At 40.4% G+C, this 21,282-nt stretch overlaps 1 protein-coding gene across 1 annotated transcript in view; it reads right to left on the bottom strand.

Moving 5' to 3' along the window:
- Positions 1-2,777: 2,777 nt before the first annotated feature.
- The window catches only part of RBMX2 (RNA binding motif protein X-linked 2), a 19,646-nt gene continuing 1,141 nt past the window's right edge, over positions 2,778-21,282 (bottom strand). The window contains exons 3-6 of the mRNA XM_058291132.2: positions 20,851-20,949; positions 7,428-7,557; positions 5,286-5,463; positions 2,778-3,408 (exon numbers count right to left, since the gene is read on the bottom strand). Coding sequence (XP_058147115.1) covers positions 2,882-3,408; positions 5,286-5,463; positions 7,428-7,557; positions 20,851-20,921 — 906 coding nt within the window. The 5' untranslated portion in view covers positions 20,922-20,949 and the 3' untranslated portion in view covers positions 2,778-2,881. The remainder of the gene's footprint in view (positions 3,409-5,285; positions 5,464-7,427; positions 7,558-20,850; positions 20,950-21,282) is intronic.

Here is a 21,282-nt window from a genome sequence, read left to right as displayed (position 1 = left end):
AGGTAGACCCTATTATATCGCTGCACATACAGCCTCATGGGGTTTCCTCTATAACCAGTTGAAGGAGGAAAAACCCTGAGCTTGGTTTACAGATAGGTTAGTTCAATATGTGGGCACAAGCTTAAGGTGAATGGTATCTGTATTACAGCCACATTCAGGGGTACAGAGGGAAAAACTTCCTAATGGATGAAGCTGCAGTGGTGTACTTGACTACCCATTTGGTGGAGAATTGGTCTGAAGTGAGACAATTTATAGAATCTATACAGACTCCTGGGCAGTGACCAAGGAACTGGCTAGTTAGGAGTCTGGAAGGAAAAGGCCTGGAAGATCAGACATATGGTGTAAAGGCATGTGAATGGACATATGGGAGTAGGCAAAGTGTAAAGTTTTTTTTTTTTAAAGATTTTTTATTTCTTTCTCTCCCCTCTGCCCCCCCAGTTGTCTGCTCTGTGTCCATTCGCTGCGTGCTCTTCTGTGACCGCTTCTATCCTCATCAGTGGCACCAGGAATCTGTTTCTTTTTTGTCAAGTCATCTTGTTGCGTCAGCTCTCCATGTGTGTATGTGGCACCATTCTTGGGCAGGCTGCACTTTCTTTCGCGCTGGGCAGCTCTCCTTACGGGGCACACTCCTTGCGCGTGGGGCTCCCCTACACAGGGGACACCCCTGTGTGGCACAGCACTCCTTGCACGTGTCAGCACTGCACATGGGCCAGCTCCACACGGGTCAAGGAGGCCCAGGGTTTAAACCGCAGACCTCCCACGTGACAGGCGGACACCCTATCCATGGCGCCAAGTATGCTTCCCTGGAGGTTTTTGTATCACATGTTAACACCCATCAGAAAGCACCCACATGGAAGAGGTACTCAAGAACCCAGTGGACAAAATGACTCAGCCAGGTGACATGGCCTTCATTATTGGCTGCCACATAACTGACAGGATGGGCACATGAGCAGAAAGGCCACAGAAACTGAGATGGAGGCTAACAGTAAGGACTCTTGATAAGTGCCTTTGCCTCAAGGACTCACCATGGACCTTGCTAAAACTTTCTTAGAACTGCCTTAGAACTGTAGTCCATGATTTTTCTTACCCACTCTTCTTCCTTCCTTCCCTGTCTTCCACAGAGGTCAGCCCTGCAACGACTCTGACAGAAGGCAGGAGCTAATTAGATGAGGAAAATGAATTCTGGGAGAGAAGGTTAGGGAGATGGTTTAGGAACAAGAGATAGTGACTAAGACCATGAGTGCTAGAATCCCAATTCTGGCTTACTAGCCATGGGGACTTAAGAAGTTGGTTAAGGGAAACGGACTTTGGCCCAGTGGTTAGGGCGTCCGTCTACCACATGGGAGGTCCGCGGTTCAAACCTCGGGCCTCCTTGACCCGTGTGGAGCTGGCCATGCGCAGTGCTGATGCGCGCAAGGAGTGCCGTGCCACGCAAGGGTGTCCCCCGCGTAGGGGAGCCCCACGCGCAAGGAGTGCGCCCGTGAGGAAAAGCCGCCCAGCGTGAAAAGAAAGAGCAGCCTGCCCAGGAATGGCGCCACCCACACTTCCCATGCCGCTGACGACAACAGAAGCAGACAAAGAAACAAGACGCAGCAAATAGACACCAAGAACAGACAACCAGGGGAGGGGGGGGGGGGAATTAAATAAATAAATCTTTAAAAAAAAAAATTAAAAAAAAAAAAAGAAGTTGGTTAATTTCTCTGCACCTCAGTTTCCTGAGCTGTGTATTGCAGGCAGGGGTGGGGTATGTGTGTGATGATAATAGCCTCTGAGAAGCCATGTACAAGCTCTTTAAGCACAGTGAATGGCAAAGTCACAGTAATTCTCATGAGCATCGAGAAAAAAATATGGAAAACGGATATAAAGGTGGAGATATGCAACAGGGCTGACCAAGTATTCCCATCCCATCAAGAACAGCTACCTGAAAAGGGGACTAAGTCCAGAGGGTACCTGGTACACACGAAACACAAAAAAAGGGTCCTGGCTAGCCAAAAGGCAGAAACCACCTAAATGACCATCAGCAAAAGAATGGATAAACAAATTATGATATATACCTCCAATGGAATATTATTCAGCTGTAAAAAGGAATGAAGTAGAAGAACCCCAAAAATATTGTAAGTGAAAGAAACCAGACATAAAAGTCACACTTACTGTATGATTCCACTTCTATGAAATATCCCTAGGCAAATCCAGAGAGACAGAATGCAGGTCAAGGGCGAGAAAGAAGAATGAATGGAAAGTGACTGTTTAATAGGTATGGCGTTTTCTTTTGGGGTAATGAGAATGTTTTGGAATCAGACAGAGGTGGTGGTTGTACAACACTGTGAATGTACTGAATGTACTAAATTCCACAGAACTGTTCACTTCAAAATGATTTAATTTTATATTATGAGAATATCAACTTCATAAAAAAATAAATAAATACATCACAAGGGGAAAACAAGATGGAGAAACATATTAAACCCGAAAAAAGAAAGAAAAACGATATGTAAAAATTCAAGTAAAAGGAGGCAGGGGTGGGGGCAGGGAGCTGGCTGATCTTAATACTGGCACCAAGCTGTCCTAGCCTAGCAAGCCACACTCCTCTACTCTACTGTTCTACCTGCTAATCGGAAAGATCTACAATGCTAGATTCAAAACATCTAGCACAAAGACTAGAATTGGCTGGCCTTTCCCCTTTCTTGGCACTCTTATCATAAATTAGTCTGGTAAGCACAAATATATTGCCAGGGACAATGGACTGTGCTAAAAATAAAGGGGCTAAAAAACTTCAGCCCCAGAGACTTTATATGAAGAAACAGTAAAAGCATAACTGAATTTGAAAGCATTTAAAATTGTGGTTCATTTCCAAATGTACTGAGCAGCTGAGCAGACAGCAGCTTCAGTAGTGCCTTCGGTCACTAGTAGTAGAGGGCTCCCGATCTCGGGAGCGCCGGGCCCTTTTGTACCTATGGGATTTCTCACGACTCCTACTTCTACTTCTATGACGGCTCCTACTTCTACTTCTATGACTGCGCCCTTCTGAACGACCATTGTGCCGGCTAGAATGTGTGTCTGAGCTTCGACCTCTTTCCCTATCCCTGTTCTTTTCCACCCTTTCCTCCCTCCTGCTTGAGGTCTTGTGTTCATGCTTGGGTTTCTCCCTCCTCGGCTCCCTCTCTAGGCACTCGGCTCCATCACGAGAGGTAGTTCTGACCTCGGAGGAACTAGAACAGTGCCTCCACCCCTCTCTAGACTCTGACTTCTGACCCCTCTCTGAGTTCCTGCTGCTGTGTTTTTTAGAGCTATGGTCATCCTTTTTCTTCAATGACTTGCTTCTGGGTGGTGAGGAGGAAGAAGGCTGTTCTGCCTGTACCACCCTGTCAGTCTTCTCTTTGTCTTTCTTTTTTTTCTTCTTTTCCTTTTTGTCTGGAAGGAAAAAGGAAGCCATCAGTGAGAAGGGGGGAAAAAACTCCCTAAAAAATAAGCTCCTCTCTTCAAATACAGGTTTTCTAGTTCAAAACTGTTGACATGCTGTGAGATGGAGAATGTACAAAAGAAACATCCTTGGCAGCAGCATGAAGCAGACATGGTCAACACTTCCAGAAAAGTGCCTCAGCAAAGTTAAGGTGGGTGTCTGCCACCCTTGATACGTTAAGTAGCTGCATAAAGAAACGCCCATATTCGCAGGGTAAAGAACTGAAGAACTTCTACCAACAGCTGAGATTCAGCTCTCAATCTGATTTGATCACCAGGGTATTATTAGCCCAGAATATCATTTCATCCTACTCCCTATATATGACTTTGATTATGCTTTTCAGAACAGAACTTTCTCAAGCTTTAATAAGCTATGGACTGTGGTTAATCAAATCAATATTTCCAGCAATAAGTGACTCTGGATATCAAACAGTTTGTGACAAAAGTAGTTATTTACAGTCCTCAGAATCTAACTTTTATGTTTCCCTTTCAAAAGTTTGAGAAGTAGGTGACTTGAACATCTTCTCTTTCTCCAATAAAAAAGACTAGGTTATGTTGCTTCTATATTTGAAAAAGTAAGAATTAGCTCAGATTGAGAAAGTAAAAATCTGCCCTGCAGGACATCAGGCTTAGATAATGGACACAGATGAAGCCAGTTGCAAAGTTAGCAAGAAACAATATTTCTCCTAGACATGCTATAGCTGTCAAGTGTCTCAATGAGCCCCGATCTTTGAAAGACTATTGCTTTCTTCCTCCCTGAGAAACCAAAGCATGGACAATCAGAAAATTTGCTGCTTGAAAGTATGTCAATAAGAATAAAACATCCCTGCTCTTGCCTAGATGATCTAAGTCACTTTGACATAGAGAAGCAGTGACATTGCAGGTAGAGCTAAAGATAAAAAGGGTTTTCTGAACAAAGAATTATATATTTATATTAACTTTGTAGCTTCCAAAGAATTAGGACCCTGGGTCTGCTTTGCAGCCCAGACATGATGTTGATTCCGTTTCATACAGTCCTGCTTTGCTTTGAGCCTATTAAAACTCTGCTTCATTGATATTTCACCTAAACACCACCCTACCTTTGTTTAGTAAGACATGCACAATTCCTTTGCTGTGCAGTTTTCATCAGTGCAACAAAGTCAATAAACCTGACTTGGCTGGACTACAGGTTCGTCTCTGGCTAGGCTAGTCTAGGACATATATTGTGGCCTCCAAATGATTCCTCCCCTCTCCCAGGTGAATAAGATTTCCCAGGGAAGCAGACTTGGCCCAGTGGTTAGGGTGTCCGTCTACCACAGGGGAGGTCCACAGTTCAAACCCCGGGCCTCCTTGACCCGTGTGGAGCTGGCCCATGTGCAGTGCTGACACGCGCAAGGAATGCCGTGCCACGCAGGGGTGTCTCCCACGTAGGGGAGCCTCACACGCAAGGAGTGCACCCCGTAAGGAGAGCTGCCCAGCGCGAAAGAAAGCGCAGCCTGCCCAAGAATGGCACCACACACACAGAGAGCTGACACAACAAGATGATGCAACAAAAAGAAACACAGAGAGCTGACACAACAAGATGATGCAACAAAAAGAAACACAGATTCCCGGTGCCACTGATAAGGATGGAAGCGGTCACAGAAGAACACACAGCAGACAAACACAGAGAGCAGACAACTGGGGGGATTGGGTGGAGAGAAATAAATAAAAAATAAACCTAAAAAAAAAAAAGATTTCCCATACCTTCCCCCTTCACACTTAAGAGATGATTATCAATGATCAGTGAATACTAGGAAGAGCAGATACTAAGACTATCCAGAATCTTCTCCAGGGTCTCACCAACTTACCTTTTTTGTGCTTTTTCATGGGTTTTTCAACTTCTGATCCCTCAGATGAGCTTGGTACGGGGGTGCAAGCCCCACAGCCCTTGTCCTGGAGCTCTTTGGTCACATTATCCACATCTTCTGAGTCCTTAGGAGCGCGATAGTTAGACACATGATCCACTCGGATAGTTCTTCCTTTGATCTAAGCAAGACAGGCAATGTTTCAGCAAAGACAGCCTTCATATTTAACTATTTGAAACCAGCTGCAGAGAACCATGTCGTTTGAACCACATTATCTTCCAACTAGTTGTATTTCTGGGGAAATCTCAAAAGCAGACTTAATGGGTCACAGTACTTATAACCTAGGTATTAATACGCTCAGCCCTCAGGGAATTGAGGTGGGGCCCAGGACAACTGGACCCTCTGAGGCAGTTGTGCCAACAGCCTCTTCCGTCTTTGCCAGCATGCCATATAAATGTCATCACATTTTGCATGGGCCATGAAGTGAAAAGGGCTGGAAAGGACTACTCCTAAGTGCAGTACCAGGGAATATTGTAAGAAGTTAGATGCACAATAAATGATTCACCCTCAAACTGTAACGTTAATTTACAGTGAAATATCTCCTGGCAAAGACCAGCTGCATGAAGGAATTCTAAAAATCCAGCTCAATGCTACAGCTGCTTTCTCAGATGTCTGGCACAGCAATTAGGATAGGACAAAGTTGGCCGAAGAGATGGGAGGGCAGAAAGAATCTAGAAAAGATAGTTTTCTTTTTCATTAAGCCTTCAAATTTTGCTCTATGCTCATCACTAAGACAATTGGCTCATATTGCTATTTTTGCCATGTATCACAACTCTCCGGGTGAAAAACAACAAAAAAGGAAGCCTGCACTTAACACAAAAACATTCTCTTTTCAAGCAGATACAGACCTAACTCTATAGGCAAAGTCATCAGAAATCTGAAAAGTTTGGCTTTTATCCATTTTTCCAATACAAGACAAGATTTTTATTCTTACCTCTAAGTCTAAGCAGCTTCTATCATTTGTCCTATTCCCCATTTGAAAGCATGTTTAAACACCTTCCTTTTATGGTGACTCCCTTTTACTGCTGGCTCCCTTAAAAATCTAGCTTAAAACAAGCTCAACCACTGAGCTACACCCAGTCCACCTACCAATATGATACACAGGAGGTGCCGGGGATGACTGAACATGGGAAGCAGGCACTCAACCACTGAGCTACATCTGCTCCCCTCATTCTTTTTTGTTGTTGTCGTTACTCAGTAGTATTCTATTGTATACATGTACCAAGATTTGTTTGTCAGTTCTCCTGCTGGCAGATATTGGAGTTGTTTTGGACTGTTATAAATAAAGCTACTATGAACATTCATGAAAAAGAAAAAAAACCAAGCTTGGGACTTTATCCCATCCTGTCCTACAGTCTCCAATTTTTCTATACTAGTCTAATCAGTGACAAGCTCTCCAAATCAAGAGTCATCACCACCCCCACCCACCCTATGACAATGCTCATTCAACTGCAATGTTTGTCCTAAATGGGTGCAGGGACTATGTGGAACATAGATAAACATGACTTGCCCCATCCCCTTTCTCTCTGCTTCATGCCTCATTAAAAGAGTATGGTATGAAGAAAGAGAGCAGAGAAAATTTAAGAATGAGTAACTTTTGTAGAATTTGTCATAAGATTTTAACGAGGGAATTTCCAGGGTCCAGTATGCTGGGCTAATGGAGATATATGACAGACATACACTGCTATGACCCAGATCATGAAGCCATGGCAATCCTCTGACACAAGACAACATGGAAGGGCAAGACTTGCTAGTTTCTTCATTATCCAAAGCACTAGAGATGAGAGTCAGGGGTAGGGGGTTATGATAAGACACAGAGGTAGGGGGGAATGGCCCCAATGCTCCTGAGGAGAGGGCTTACTAACAGATGGGGGAAAGGAACAAGTCCTGGCAGGGCCATGAGCCAATGGAATTATTTCCTGGAATCACTTCCTGGCCAGTGAGTCCCCACACCTCTGCAAACTCCTCAACAAACCCAATTAACCTGTACTGTCCTTGAGCCCTGTAAGGTCCAGGTGGAAAATGAAATCTAAACACTACATGCAGAAAAAGTTCAACCAAATCCTGCTTAATCAGCATGCTTACCTTGATCCCATTAAAATTGTCAACAGCTAGAATTGTGCTCCTCTGGTCTTCATAGCAAAGGAAACAAAATCCTTTGGATTTCCCAGTCTTCTTGTCCCTCACAAGATTAATGTTAACAATCTCTCCATATCTGTGAATTAATTTTTTTAAAAAAGGTACGTCAATATTGATTTAAATGGGAGGATTGCATCCAGCATCCAGGTGGAATCTGAGCCTCCTCTTGACATAGAGGTGCAATGGACACAACCAATCCAATGTCCACATAGAAGAGGTGGCATTGGATTGGGAAAAGTGGACATAATGGACAAAGGGTATGGGGAAAGGCAGGAAGAGATGAGAGGTGGAGGCATCTTTGGGACATGGAGCTGCCCTGGATGGTGCTTCAGAGGTAATCACCGGACATTGTAAATCCTCACAGGGCCCACTTGATGGAATAGAGGAGAGTATGGGCCATGATGTGAACCAATGTATATGAGGTGCAGAGGTGCCCAAAGATGTACTTACCAAATCCAATGGATGTGTCATGATGATGGGAACGAGTGTTGTTGGGGGGGGGAGAGGGGGGGTGGAGGGGTGGGGTTGAATGGGACCTCACATATATATTTTTAAAGTAATATTATTACAAAGTCAATAAAAAATAAAAAAATTAAAAAAAAAAATATTGATTTAAAATACAAAAACTTTCAGACTGAAAAAAAATAAAACAAAATTCACACACTATGGTCTGCACAGGAAACATTTCTAGAACAGGATGACATAGAAAGGTTGAAAATAAAAGTTAAAAAAAATAATAAAATAAAAGTTAAACAAGAATATAGCAAGAAAGCCCAAAGGAAAAATTGTGTGGCATTCTTAAGACAGAAGATGAATTAAAGGCCAAAAAAGCATTAAATAAAACTAATAGGATTATTTTACATTGAAAATAGTAAAAATACATATTCCAAAACAGAGGTATAAATCATGAAACGTTATGTATCAATTAACAAAACAAAAACGTTAATTAAAAAAGCTATTAGAAATAAAAAGAAACTACGAGAGAAAGTTATGAAAAATTTTCACACATTAATTTTTAACACAAGGCTGACAAAAATAAGGTCAGAAAAATTAAATGGAACAATTACTATATAATCATATACACAAATAATCAGTAATTTAATAACTATTTATAAGCTCAGACTAGTAGATATATGGATGCTGAATTCCACAAAGAGATAACAACTTCCCAAGAATTCATGAAACATGTATTATCAGTGTCTGTAGACTAGGTCTCAAAGTAAACCTCAATAACTATATTAGCCATATTTTGCTTGGACTTATGTTTGTCATATTTTGTTTGGTTGGTTTTTATCCCTTCTCTTTTTGTCTTTTTTGTTGCTCTTACACTCTCCTCCAACACTGCCTATCCTGTTTTTTCCTTTCTTCCTATAGAACTCCCTTTAGAATTTCTTGAAGGGGAGGTTTCTTGTTGGCATACTCTTTCAATTTCTGTTTATCTGTGAATATTTTGAACTCTCCATCATGTCTGAATGCTAGTTTAGCTGGATAGAGTATTCTTGGAAATTTTTTTCTTTTACTACCTTGACTATATCATACCACTGCCTTCTTGCCTCCATAGTTTCAGATGAGAAATCAGCACTTAATCTTATGGAGCTACCCTTGTAAGTGATGGTTTTCTTTTCTCTTGCTGCTTTTAGAATTTTCTCTTTGTCTTGAGCGCTGGATAATTTGACAAGTATATGTCTTGGGGTGGGCCTGTTGGGGTTTATGATGTTTGGGGTGCGTTGTGCTTCTTGGATATGTACATCTGTCTCTTCCAGTACATTTGGGAAATTTTCAGCCATTATTTCCTGCAACACTCTTCTGATCCCTTTCCCTTCTCTTCTCCTTCTGGGATGCTTATAATACATATGTTTGTGCATTTTGCATTGTCATTCAGGTCCCTAAGTCCTAGCTGGATTTTTTCTATCTTTTCATCGATCAATTCTACTATCTGTTTGATTTCCGATGTACTGTCTTCCACATTGCTAATTCTCTGCTCTGCCTCTTTTAATCTGCTGTTATTTGCTGCGAGTGTATTTTTGATTTCTTGAATCATAGTGTTCATTCCCATATGTTATCTTTTTGCGTATGTCTGCAATTTCCGCTCCAAGTGTTGTCTTCATATTGTTAACCTCTTCCTTTACTTCATTAAATTTGTCTGTGATATATGTTCTGAGATCTTCAATTACTTGTGCACAGTTCTGCTCCCCTTCCTGGTTTTTAGTTTATTCACTGGATTCAGCCATGTTTTCCTGATTACTGGTTTGGTTTGTAGATTTTTGTTGCTGTCTGGTCATCATTTTATCTTGAAGGGTTTAATCAGTTCCTTAGCTTCTTTGTCTAGTCTTGGGGATTAATTAGCTGTTGTTTTTGCATAAGTGTTATATCTTCTCTTTGTCACTTTGTTCTTCTTATTCTAATTTCTTATTGCTGGCTGAGTTCACTTTGAAGGAAAGTATTAGGGCCAGGGAAAGGCAACTGTGTAAGAAAGGAAAATGTGTAAAGTAGTATTGGTAATAAATGTTAACAGAGTAACAATATGAGAACTGGGAGGATGGATATTAGATTCATGTAAGTTGTGTAGAGTTATAGCAGTAAGTGGAGTACCTATAATGAGGTAGTCGACTGAATATGGGAGGAATATGGTATGAATTAAAAAGTTAGTGTGTTCATGAGAGAGGGAAAGAGAAAAGAAAGGCAATAGTTTCAAGAGTGGATAAAAGACAGAAAACAAAACAAAGGTATTAGAAATTAAGAGTAAGACAATTTGGGGATCAAAGAAAGGGAAGTGGAATATAGGAGAGACAGTAGATGATGGAGGATATCAAGATGTGGGGGAAAGAGGATAGTGTAGGTAGCCAAAATCAATTCACACAGAAATGAGGCAAGAGAGGATGAGGAAACCCAGCAACTGTGAGGGGTTCCCTGCAGCACCTATTGTATAATTAAAATAAAATAAAATAAGAAGAAAATGAGGGACAAGAGAGAAAGAAAAAAAGAGAAGAAAGAAAGAAAGAAAAACGGGGGTGGGTAAAGGGAGGGGAACAAGTAAGGAAAAGAAAAAAAGATATAGAACAACAACAACAGCAACAACAAAAAACCCCTAAATAACTGAAAAAAAAAGACCTTGGGGGATACAATGGGAGAAAAGACTAGGACATAATGCAATGTTAGCAATCAGGACAATAAATAATAAAAAATAAAAAATAAAATAAATAAAAAAACAAAAAAGAAAAAACGCAAACGTTGAGGGCTAGAACATTCAAGGACCTCAGATGGACCTCAGGGCGTGGTGGATTCAGGGATGGAAAGTCTGTGATATTGCAGACTCAAGAGGTGTGAGAGTCTGGGGTGTGGGCCACCAGGTTTTAGGGGACACAGACCTGGCAACCTCAAATCTGGTTAACAGGGAGACTGGGAGCACCGCAGTACAACACAGCCTTCAGGGATCCCCGCAGCAGGGTGCCAGCCCTATGGGGGAGGTCACATCCGCAAACTCTGACCTATGTGTCAGAAACCCGCAATTCACCCTTTCATTAGGGTCTCTTCTGTGGCTGTATCACCAATTCGACTTCAGGACACCTCCCACCCTGCAAGCACCTTAAACAGCCAGCTGGGGGCGCCTCTACACTGCAGCCAATTTAATGATGCTGCAGATCAGCAGCCAGGCCCAGGGGGCGGGGCTCCAGCCGGAAGCCGATATCAGTGTCCGAACCCGAAATTCCCACGCCTCGCAAAAGATTCCCCTAATCGGCTTCCAGACATCTCCCACCCTGTCAGCCCCTGAAACAGCCTCCTGGTGACGTCTCTTTATTGCAAGCGATTTAAGGCCGCTGCAAATGGGCACCCGGCCTTGGGGGCGGGGCTCTAGCCAGAAGCCCTATTATTCGTGTCAGAAATCAAAAATTCCCCACCTCACAAAAAAACTCCCGTCTGTCTCCCCAAATCGGTCTGCGAAGGCCTCCTGCCCTGTTAGCCCCCCAATAGCCCACTCAGGGCTTACGAATTCCCCAGTACCGCAGAGCCTCCAGGAATCGCTGCCGCGGTGCCAGTGCCACTCCACCCACCCCAGGAGGGAGCGTCCCGTGCACAGCCCCCCCCTCCATGTAAGAGAGCCTCAATTTTATCTTATATACGAATTTTCTCTGTTACCTTCTGACCAAATCAATGTCCAGACACCTCCTGCCCTGCAAAATCCTAAAAGAGCCTGGTCCCCAAGAATTTCCAATGCTGCCCAGCCACTTCTTTGCAGGAGAGACTATCAGGTGCACTCACTCAACCACCATCTTGCCCCACCCTCTCAATAACTATAAAAAATATAGTTGACCCTGTTCTCCAATCACAATAAAACTGGAAATAATATTTTAAACAAAAAATACCCTACTAACCAGAACTTGAAACCTTCTCTCCTTGCTAATAAACAATTGGATGAAAGAGAAGGTGAAACAAAATAAAGAAAAAAAATTTCAACAGCAGGCTATTTAAACAGAAATGAGAAGACCAAATATCAAAATTTTCCTGTCTACTATACAGAAGGCCCTGGTTTCAATTCCCAGGGCCTCCTGGTGAATTCAAGCTGGCCTGCATCGCAGAGAGCAGATGGCCCACGCTGTGGAGAGCTGGCGCAGCAAGATGACACAAAGAAGGGAGACACAGAAAAGAGACAGAGAGATGCAGCAGACCAGGGAGCTGAGGTGGGCTTAAGCAACTGAGTGCCTCTCTCCCATGGAGGAGGTCCCAGGATCGGTTCCTGGTGCCTCCTAAAAAGAGAAGACAAGAAGAGGAGACACACAGACACAGAAGAACACGCAGTGAATGGACACAGCAGACATCAAGCGCAGCTGGCGTAGTGGTGGGGAATAAATAAATATCAAAACTTACAGGATGTGGTTAAAACCACACTCAGGAAAACTGGTAACCTTAAAGAACTTTATTGTTAAAAAAGAAATAATGTAAATGAAGAAAACAAACCTGAGGAAATCAGATGGGAGGAAATAAAGACGCAAGTGGAAATTATTAAATAGAAAAAAATACTACCTTACTCCTTATACAAAGATAAGTCCCATACATGTTAAAGCCTTATAAATTAGAAAATAAAAGTCATTAAAATAAAATAGGAATTGATGGATACATTATAACATAATCACATATATATAACTCAGCATCTTACTTAATAGGAAATACTAGAGGCAATTCTACTAATGTCAGAAACTACTTAGAGGTATTAGCAGATGCAACTAAACCATACAGATATAAGAAATGAAAAAGAAGTAAAACTATTGTATTTTCAGATTATATACGATAATTTATATGGAAAACCCAAGAGAATCAATGATAATGATAAAAGCCAACAATAAAAACAATTGAGTAAGGTTGCAGGATATAAAGTTAATAAAAATCCATCACCTTCTTATGAAAACAATAATCAGAAGATATAATGGAAGAAAAGCACCATTCATAAAGCAACAAAAAAGACAAAATACTTAGAAGTAAACGAACAGCAAGCAATGCACAAATCCTATATAAAGAAAAAAAATTTAAAACTCCAGAAAAGATGTAGATTGAAAAAATTCTCGGATAGAATGATACAAAATCATAAAGATAACAAAAACCATAAAGGTCTCAAAACCAAGTCAATACATAGGTTTAATGAATACCAAAGAAGTGTAAGTTTCATTTTTTTCCTGGAGCAGGGTAAGTTGATTCTAAAGTTCTTGTGGATATATAAACATGTAAGAATAACTGGGAAAATCTTAAAAATAAACAATGAGAGGAAGTAACCCTACTAGATATTAAACATACTGAAAATGTTCTATGATTAAACCAGTGTAGTAGTGGAACATGAACAGGCAGACACACCAACAGAAAGAACATAGGTGGATGGGTGGGGAGAAATGCTTTCTAACTATGACTGAGAATCCAGAAGCAATAAAAGAAAAGGCTGATACATTTGACCACATAAAAATAAAATAATAAAATACTGGAGGGACTGACTATAAAGGTTTTTAAAGTGATGAAACTATTCTTCATACTTACTGTGGGGGTAGTTACACAAACCTATACATGTATTAAAATTCACTGAATTGTACACAACCCAAAAAAGGCAAATTTGCTATATATGAATGAATACCTAAAAATAAAATAAAATCATTTTTCATAGCAAAATAAAATCACAAGCAAAGGCAAAATAAAAACAACCACCTAGGAGAGAATATTTACAATTTATATCACAGATAAATAACCAGGAAGCAAATTCCTTTCCCTTTTGCTATAAAGGACATTATCAGGAGAACTGGTGAAGTGGAACTGTCTATATAATAATATAATATATATTGATACTATGTCAGTGTTGATTTCCTGAATTAATCACTGTACTAAGGTTTGAGAAGAGGATGTCCTTTTTAGGGGTTGGGGGTACACAATGAAGAATTTAGGGCTAAATGGGCATCAAGTCTGCAAATGACCGTCAAATTGTTCATAAAAAATTACAGGGGGAAGCAGGCGTGGCTCACCTGATAGAGCGTCTGTTCAATACCCAGGGCCTCCTGACCCATGTGAGAAGCTGGCCCATGCACAATGCTACCACACTCAAGGAGTGCTGTGCCATGCGGGGAAGCCTCCGTGGAGGGGTGCCCCACAGGCAAGGAGTGCGCCCCGCAAGGAGAACCACCCCATGGGAAAAAGCACAGCCTGCCCAAGAGTGGTACTGCATACACAGAGAGCTAATACAGTAAGATGACCCAACAAAAAGAGATGCAGTTTCCTGGTGCCACCTGATAATGCAAGCAGACGCAGAACACACAGCAAAAGGACACAGAACAGACAATGGTGGGGAAGGGGAGAGAAATAAAATAAACCTTTAAAAAAATTATAGGGAGAAATGATGACAAAGCAAATATGGTAAAATGCTAGCATCTAGGGGATCTGGGATAAGGTTATACAGATATTCTTTATACTGTTTTACAACTTTACTGTTCAAAACTTGAAATTATTTCAAAATAAAAAGTTAAAAAAAAAGAATACGGGGGCTGGGCTTGAAGAGGTGCCTGGTGACCTTCAAATTGAGACAATCTGAGCATCAAGAATGAATAACCGGGAAGCGGACTCAGCCCAGTGGATAGGGCATCCGTCTACCACATTGGAGGTCCACGGTTCAAACCCAAGGGCCTCCTTGACCCGTGTGGAGCTGGCCCACATGCAGTGCAGATGCGCACAAAGAGTGCCGTGCCACACAGGGGTGTCCCCGCATAGGGGAGCCCCATGTGCAAGGAGTGCACCCTGAAGGAGAGCTGCCCAGAGCCAAAGAAAGTGCAGTCTGCCCAGGAATGGTGCCGCACACACAGAGAGCTGATGCAACAAAAAGAAACACAGATTCCTGTGCCACTGACAACAACAGAAATGGACAAAGAAGAACACGCAGCAAATAGACATAGAGAACAGACAACTGGGGCGGAGAGGAAGGGGAGAGAAATAAATAAATAAATCTTAAAAAAAAATAACGATGGCAATGTATTATAATTTTTTTAAATGAGTCCATCGTATACAAAACATGACAAAGTGTTAACATCCTTAATACATGAAGGGCTCTTATAAAATCAGTAAGAAATCAAGGACTACACCAATATAAAAAAATAGGCAAAGACAATAAATAAATATACAAAGAAAAAGAAATATAAATGGCTTGTATATCTATGAAAAGATGTTCAACCTCACTAGTGATGAAATAAAAGTCAAGTAAAAGTCAATTTTTTTAAAATAACCACTGTTGATTAGGGTTCAGAAAAATGTGAATACTAGTGAGAACAGAAATTAGTACAACCTTTTCAGAGAACAATTTGGCAATGTTCATAAAAATCTTTAAAATGTTAACATATTGATCCAGTAATCTAAGGAAATCATCAGGATGCATACAAAAATTTATATGCTGCAATGTACATTATGGTATAATTTATAATAGCAAAAAGTTGGGGGAGCAGATATGGCTCAAGCGATTGAGCTCCTACCTCCCACATGGGAGGTTCCAGGTTTGGTTCCCAGGGCCTCTTGAAAAAACAAAAACAAACAAGCAAAACAAATGAGGGAACTCAGGGAAGCCAATATGGCTCAGAGGTCCAGCGCCAGCTTCCCACATATGAGGCCCTGGTTTCATTCCCTGGCCCCCAGTACCCCAAAAAAATTTTTTTAATTAAGAATTAAAAAACATTTTTTAAAAGTTGGAAATAATGCTCAATATTAAAAAAATAAAGAAATACACCAAAATGCTAACAGTTTTTCCTTCGGTAGTAAATGTACACTCTATTTTCTTCTTTATATTTTTTCTTTTTGCCAAATGTTCTATAATGACTATACACTACCTTCATTACCAGAAAACAAAATATTAATTTAAAAGCCATTGTCAGTTATCAGTAGCAAAGGCAATCTTCATGGAGAACAATGTGCATAACCAGAATACAGAATAAGAAAAACACAAAGGCTGCCTGATCACCACTCAATCCAAGCAAGACAAAAAAAAAACAAAACAACTCCTACATCAGTGTTTCTTAATCTGTTTTATTCCATGGACCCCTTTACCAGTTAGCCCTCTGCCTAAGTGGGCTGCCCAGGCCCTCTGACATGGCCTTTATCTCATATGTACTGCCCAATCCTTTTCCATGGCCTTCTACCCTCTATGCCACCAAACCACTGACCAGAGCCTGCTGTTCCATAAGTTGCTCAACCTCTCTGCCATGGCCTTTGGCCTATGGAAAGGCCCAACTATCCTGCCATGGCAATTCCTCCGCCAGGGTATGCTGCCTACGTTTGCTTGCCCAGCCCCCTTTGCCAAGGTCTTTTGCCATGCTGTCCAACTACCCCTCAACAGCCCTTAGGCCCACAGGGCTACACAATCCACAAGTAGTAGGCCTCTGCTCTTGTAAGCTGCAAAGACCCTCTGGCACTATGGACTGTCTAACCACTCCCTTTAGCTCTGGCCTCTCTACCCACTGACACTACCAGCGAGAGCTGCACAAACCCTCTCCCATCAGTTGATGCTGCTACTATCTCATAGCAGAATGAAGAATATAAGGTTCTCCTAGTCATTCTTTTTTTTTTTTACAAGGCACCAAATATCATTTATTTTATACCATTACAGTGATTAATAAGCTTGCAATAAAAACACTCAGAATTTTAAAGTAAATTTTAGAAAGGGGTATATAGCTTTTCAAAAGTTTAGGAGCTACATGTGCAAAAAAGTTTGAAGATCACTGTAGCTCACTGCTAACACCCACCCGAATTTCACATTTAGATAATGAATAAATATGCACTATGTTTCTTCTGTGAAAACCAAAACCTGTTAAGAGTCAGGATTCTTACTAAGGAATAGAGTAGCTCACATAGTTGTTAGGCAGGCTAGAGGACAAGATTCAGAGATTATGTAGTCTAGTAGCATGTCCCAAACACACAGCAAAGCTATGTCAATCAGAACCCTGCTGACTATTGCCAAATAATACAGATTGCAGCTTGCACATCAACACTGCTGGTACTGCCCACTAAAGCCTGAACGTTACAACTAACATTGGTGGCATGGCTCTTTTATGGAACTTCCCTTTGCTTCAACCTATTTTTCTGCTAGTTATGCTATTTTGCCTAACTAGCCCCTAATTAAAAGTATGGGTAGTAATAGCAGAACCTAGACTGCTATTGCAAGAAAGATCAGGGGAAAAAGTACCTGATACATTCAGTTCTATCTCCCACTAAGACCCATAAAGTAGGGAATTCCCAGGAAATAAAGAGTTCGGATGCTGGAAAGTCAAAAACAATGATGAATGTCCTCTACAAATAGCTGTTTTAAATTTGAGTTAGCTGGGTTTTTTTTTTTTTTTTCAAAAAACTCTCAGCTGAGAATTTTTTAACCCACTGCATTATGATGCCATGTATGTGATTTTTACTTTAGTTTCTGGTGCATATGTTAAAATGCAAACCATTCTTCATTTTATACCATGCCACATGCATGAAAAATCTCATTACATGAGTTATTATCACAGGGTAATGACTTGGAAACTGTTTACACATATTCTTGAAAAAAAACTCTGACAACAGACATTTCTTCTGAATTCAAATCTAAGGTTTTTTTCTTTGTTTGTAAATAACTCTCAGGTGTAAAGTTCAAAAGAATTTAGGAATCATATCACCAAATGGGTCATTATGAGAACATCTGAAGCTTGGGGAATGGATTATCTCCCTCTACTGGTGGAAGAGGGAATTGTGCAACCTTTCGAGATGACAAATAGGTAATATGGATATAAAAGCTTTAAAAATTTCATTTGTTGACATTAGAAGACAGAGGTCTGCAAAATATCTATAAAGGCAAGACAGTAAATATTTTTGGCTTTTGAGGCCATACACTCTTTGTTGCAACTACACAACTCTGCCATTGTTGCTTGAAAGCAGCCACAAAACTTTATTTACAAAATTTTGGCTGTAGTGTGCCAAAAACTGTTATAGAATCTTTCAAAGATAACCTGAGGAATTTTTTTTAATTTGTTAAAGTTTATTTGGGCAATTGTTTCTGTCTTCTGGAAAATCCTTTCTTGGAAAGGGATTCCTCCTGGCAACATCCAATTCAGACGGTTATTTTATTTAACAAAGCTTAAAATAACAAAATAGTAATAACTGTAACAAAACAAAAATCTTCTAATCCTGAAGAAATGAAATAAGTGCACCAGAGGCAGAAGAGTACTGAATCTGTCCTTCCTTCTTTGCAATCATCCTAACCAGGAATCTGAAGAGTCACAAGTACTCTAATCGAAATAACCTTAAATATCTATAACAGTCTTTCCCTCTTCACTCTATTGGGCATTTCCTTTGGGCAACAAGTTAATGGCAATATAGCATGGCAAGCCTGGCTCTGTCATTAACTAAACAAGTTACACTGGGCCTACCTGGATAATCCAGGGTAATCCCCTCATCTCAAGGTACTTAACTGTATCATATCTGTAAAGTCCCTTTTGCCACATCAGTAACATATTCGGATTCCAGAGATTAGGATATGGACATCTCTGGGGAGCCATTACTCTATCTACCACAATATTCTATTTACCTCTTCTAGTACTCCCATTGGTATTGAAATATGAACAATTTTAAGTTGCCTTTGAGTATTTATTTGGTTATCAATTCCTTCTGATCTTTGCAAAAAGTTTACCTACAAAAAGAAACAATGACTAATCCATGGATATGCACTGATGATCTGTAGATATAGACTCAAATTTTTGTCCTGTGAGTAAAGCAGTTACTTTATTATTGATTACTGTAAGAAACACTGAATTAGAATCCATGAGGCCTTCATTGCAGGCTCTGCTATGTGACCCTGAGACTCAGTGTTGTTGGGAATTCTATCTCAGGCATAGAAACAAAATAAAACGACAACAAAATTTATAATGAAAACTTTTCAGAAATAGTAATAGTAAGCTTTGGTATTCTTTTTCATTTTATTCTGTCCTATATGTGCTTTGATGTAATTTTAGGTATTTGCTTTCCAGTAGTGACTCAAGGTAACTTGTGCTTTGCTTTTGCCAATAAATATAATCCTTATATTTCACTATCACCTCACTTACCTTTTGTACCTTCTCACATTATTCATTCTTCATGGTCTAGCCTTAGTGCTTTTGCCCATGAATATCAATAAATTAGCTTTGATCTCTCTTTCCATATAACAAGTATGTACATATATTATATATAAAAGTACATAAAACTTGTAGCAAGTCTAAGTCAATCTGTTTCTTCGGTGTGGATTATAGCACTCAAGAAGGAGGTCAAGACTGAAGATCCTAGAGACCCAACTTAATTTCCATCATCAATATTTCCAAATTTGGCATGCCAAAACCACCATGAAAAAGACAATATAATTTTACCTTATTACAATCCAAACTGCTAAAGACACATAATCTTAAAAAAATCAATCAAAAACAAAAAGCAAGCAAGTGCACTCAGCTTGAAAAGCCCTCCTTAATCTGCTTTGCTCTACTAATAGCCGATATATAGAAATTTATAAAAGTGATACTGAAAAGGTTCAGGTCTAGGCTTTCAGTTTGGATTAGTCATGTTTTCCTTGCACTACTTAAATAAAGCTGCCCTAAATGGTATGAATTCAAGCACCTTTTTAGGACAAAGTCACAAGTGTAAGAACAGCCTACCAAAACAATTACCTGGTGCTGGAAGGGGGCTATAAACCATAGAAGGAGATACGTAAAATGGAGGCAGGTTAACTATATTTAAAGTCCAGATTCTTAGAGGAATATTAATACTCTTGTGCTACAGCTTAATTTCTGTAACGCATATCAGGTCACATGTAATTGCTAAGTAGGGGAGTGATATTAGAATGATGTGGAAGGCAGGTTGGTTCATACTTATTTTTTTCCTTGTAGGTTAGTATCTTGTGAAACCAAGAAACACAGCTGAATGTAAAACACAGTAACACAGTAATTGAACAGGAATACATCACTCAAATGATATCCGTTCACTGTTCCCCAAACCTGTTCTTGCTTTGGTCCAGTTCAGTCATGTGCTCCATTTTCATAGTGCTCATTTTGCAGTTCTCTTAGATCTTTGCACAAAAGAAATACTAGACAAGTCAGAGCCATCCATCCCTAGCATCTCTACATTTTGTGCGAGTTTTGCAACTTCTTATAATGATGTTCCTTTTGGCCTTCTTTCCATCACTCAGCAGTATCAATCCTTCCATAAACTGTCTTCCTTCAAACTACCTTCAACTTCTTTTAAAAGGTAAAGCTCTTTAAGTTATTATAGCATGTTTTGTTAGCAATTTTTAATGTCCCTTAAATGTGCTAATATTTTCATTTGGATTGTTATTGTCTCTTAATGCTCTCCTATTCATTCTTGTTCCTCATCAGCTAGCCTCTGGGTAAAGAGATCAGCTCACTAAACTTACCCTCATCTAGAAATAAAGAAAGCAAACCACCATCTAACATTCTACTCTTCTCAATTCCTCTGTGTTTTGCCCCTAAGCCCAACAATGCCACACAGGTGTAGGAAGGGCCCCATGCCTTGCCCCAAATTTACAGGATCCCAAGGAGATGGGTCCAAAATGGCACCTTCCTGGGAGTTCCAGTCTGTTTCTGCGTAGGCCCAGGCTAAACAAGCCTCTATGAAAAGCAATAGAAACTGACCACAATCCCCATGACAGCCCGCCAAATTATCCAACTTCTGAGATCTTCATGGGTAAGTCCTAGAATCAAATGTTCTGGGACTGTTCCAGACCCTAGTCCACCCCATGCATGGATACCTTCAGCCTAGAATTCAAATAAATGGCTGTTGTGATGCCACAAAATGCATTATGGAAGCAAACTACTCTGTCAACCCAGGAGGCAAGAAATGAAAGGGAACTTACTGTGAAAACACACAGATGATGTCCCCTTCAGTCAATTCATAAGGAAGCCCTCCTAGAAGAAGAAACCACATTTCATTTCAACAAACATTTACCAAGTGCCTACTATAGACCCTGCACTAGGTCAGATATTGGGGATGCAAAGAAGGGTGAGCCACAGGACTTGCCCTCAAACAACTCACAGTCTGGTGCAATGGCAGAAGTGTACATGAGGTGGAGAAGTAGTACAGAAAAGGAGTGATTAGCTCTGAGTGCAAAGGTCAGGGTCATCATTAACCAAGCTGAACTAATCATAATCACTCAGTCCTCTTCACATCCAAAATCCTATAAGCTAAGGAGATAGTTTCCAGCACAAAACTTGAAATCATCTACTTTTTACTCACAAATTTATAACTAAGATCCAAAGCCAGTTAAATGTTAATATTACCCCACCCA

Source organism: Dasypus novemcinctus, chromosome X, assembly GCF_030445035.2.
Source record: "Dasypus novemcinctus isolate mDasNov1 chromosome X, mDasNov1.1.hap2, whole genome shotgun sequence".
NCBI lineage: Eukaryota > Metazoa > Chordata > Mammalia > Cingulata > Dasypodidae > Dasypus > Dasypus novemcinctus.
Note: the sequence above shows the minus strand (reverse complement) of the source record. Positions and strands in the feature narration are given on the sequence as shown.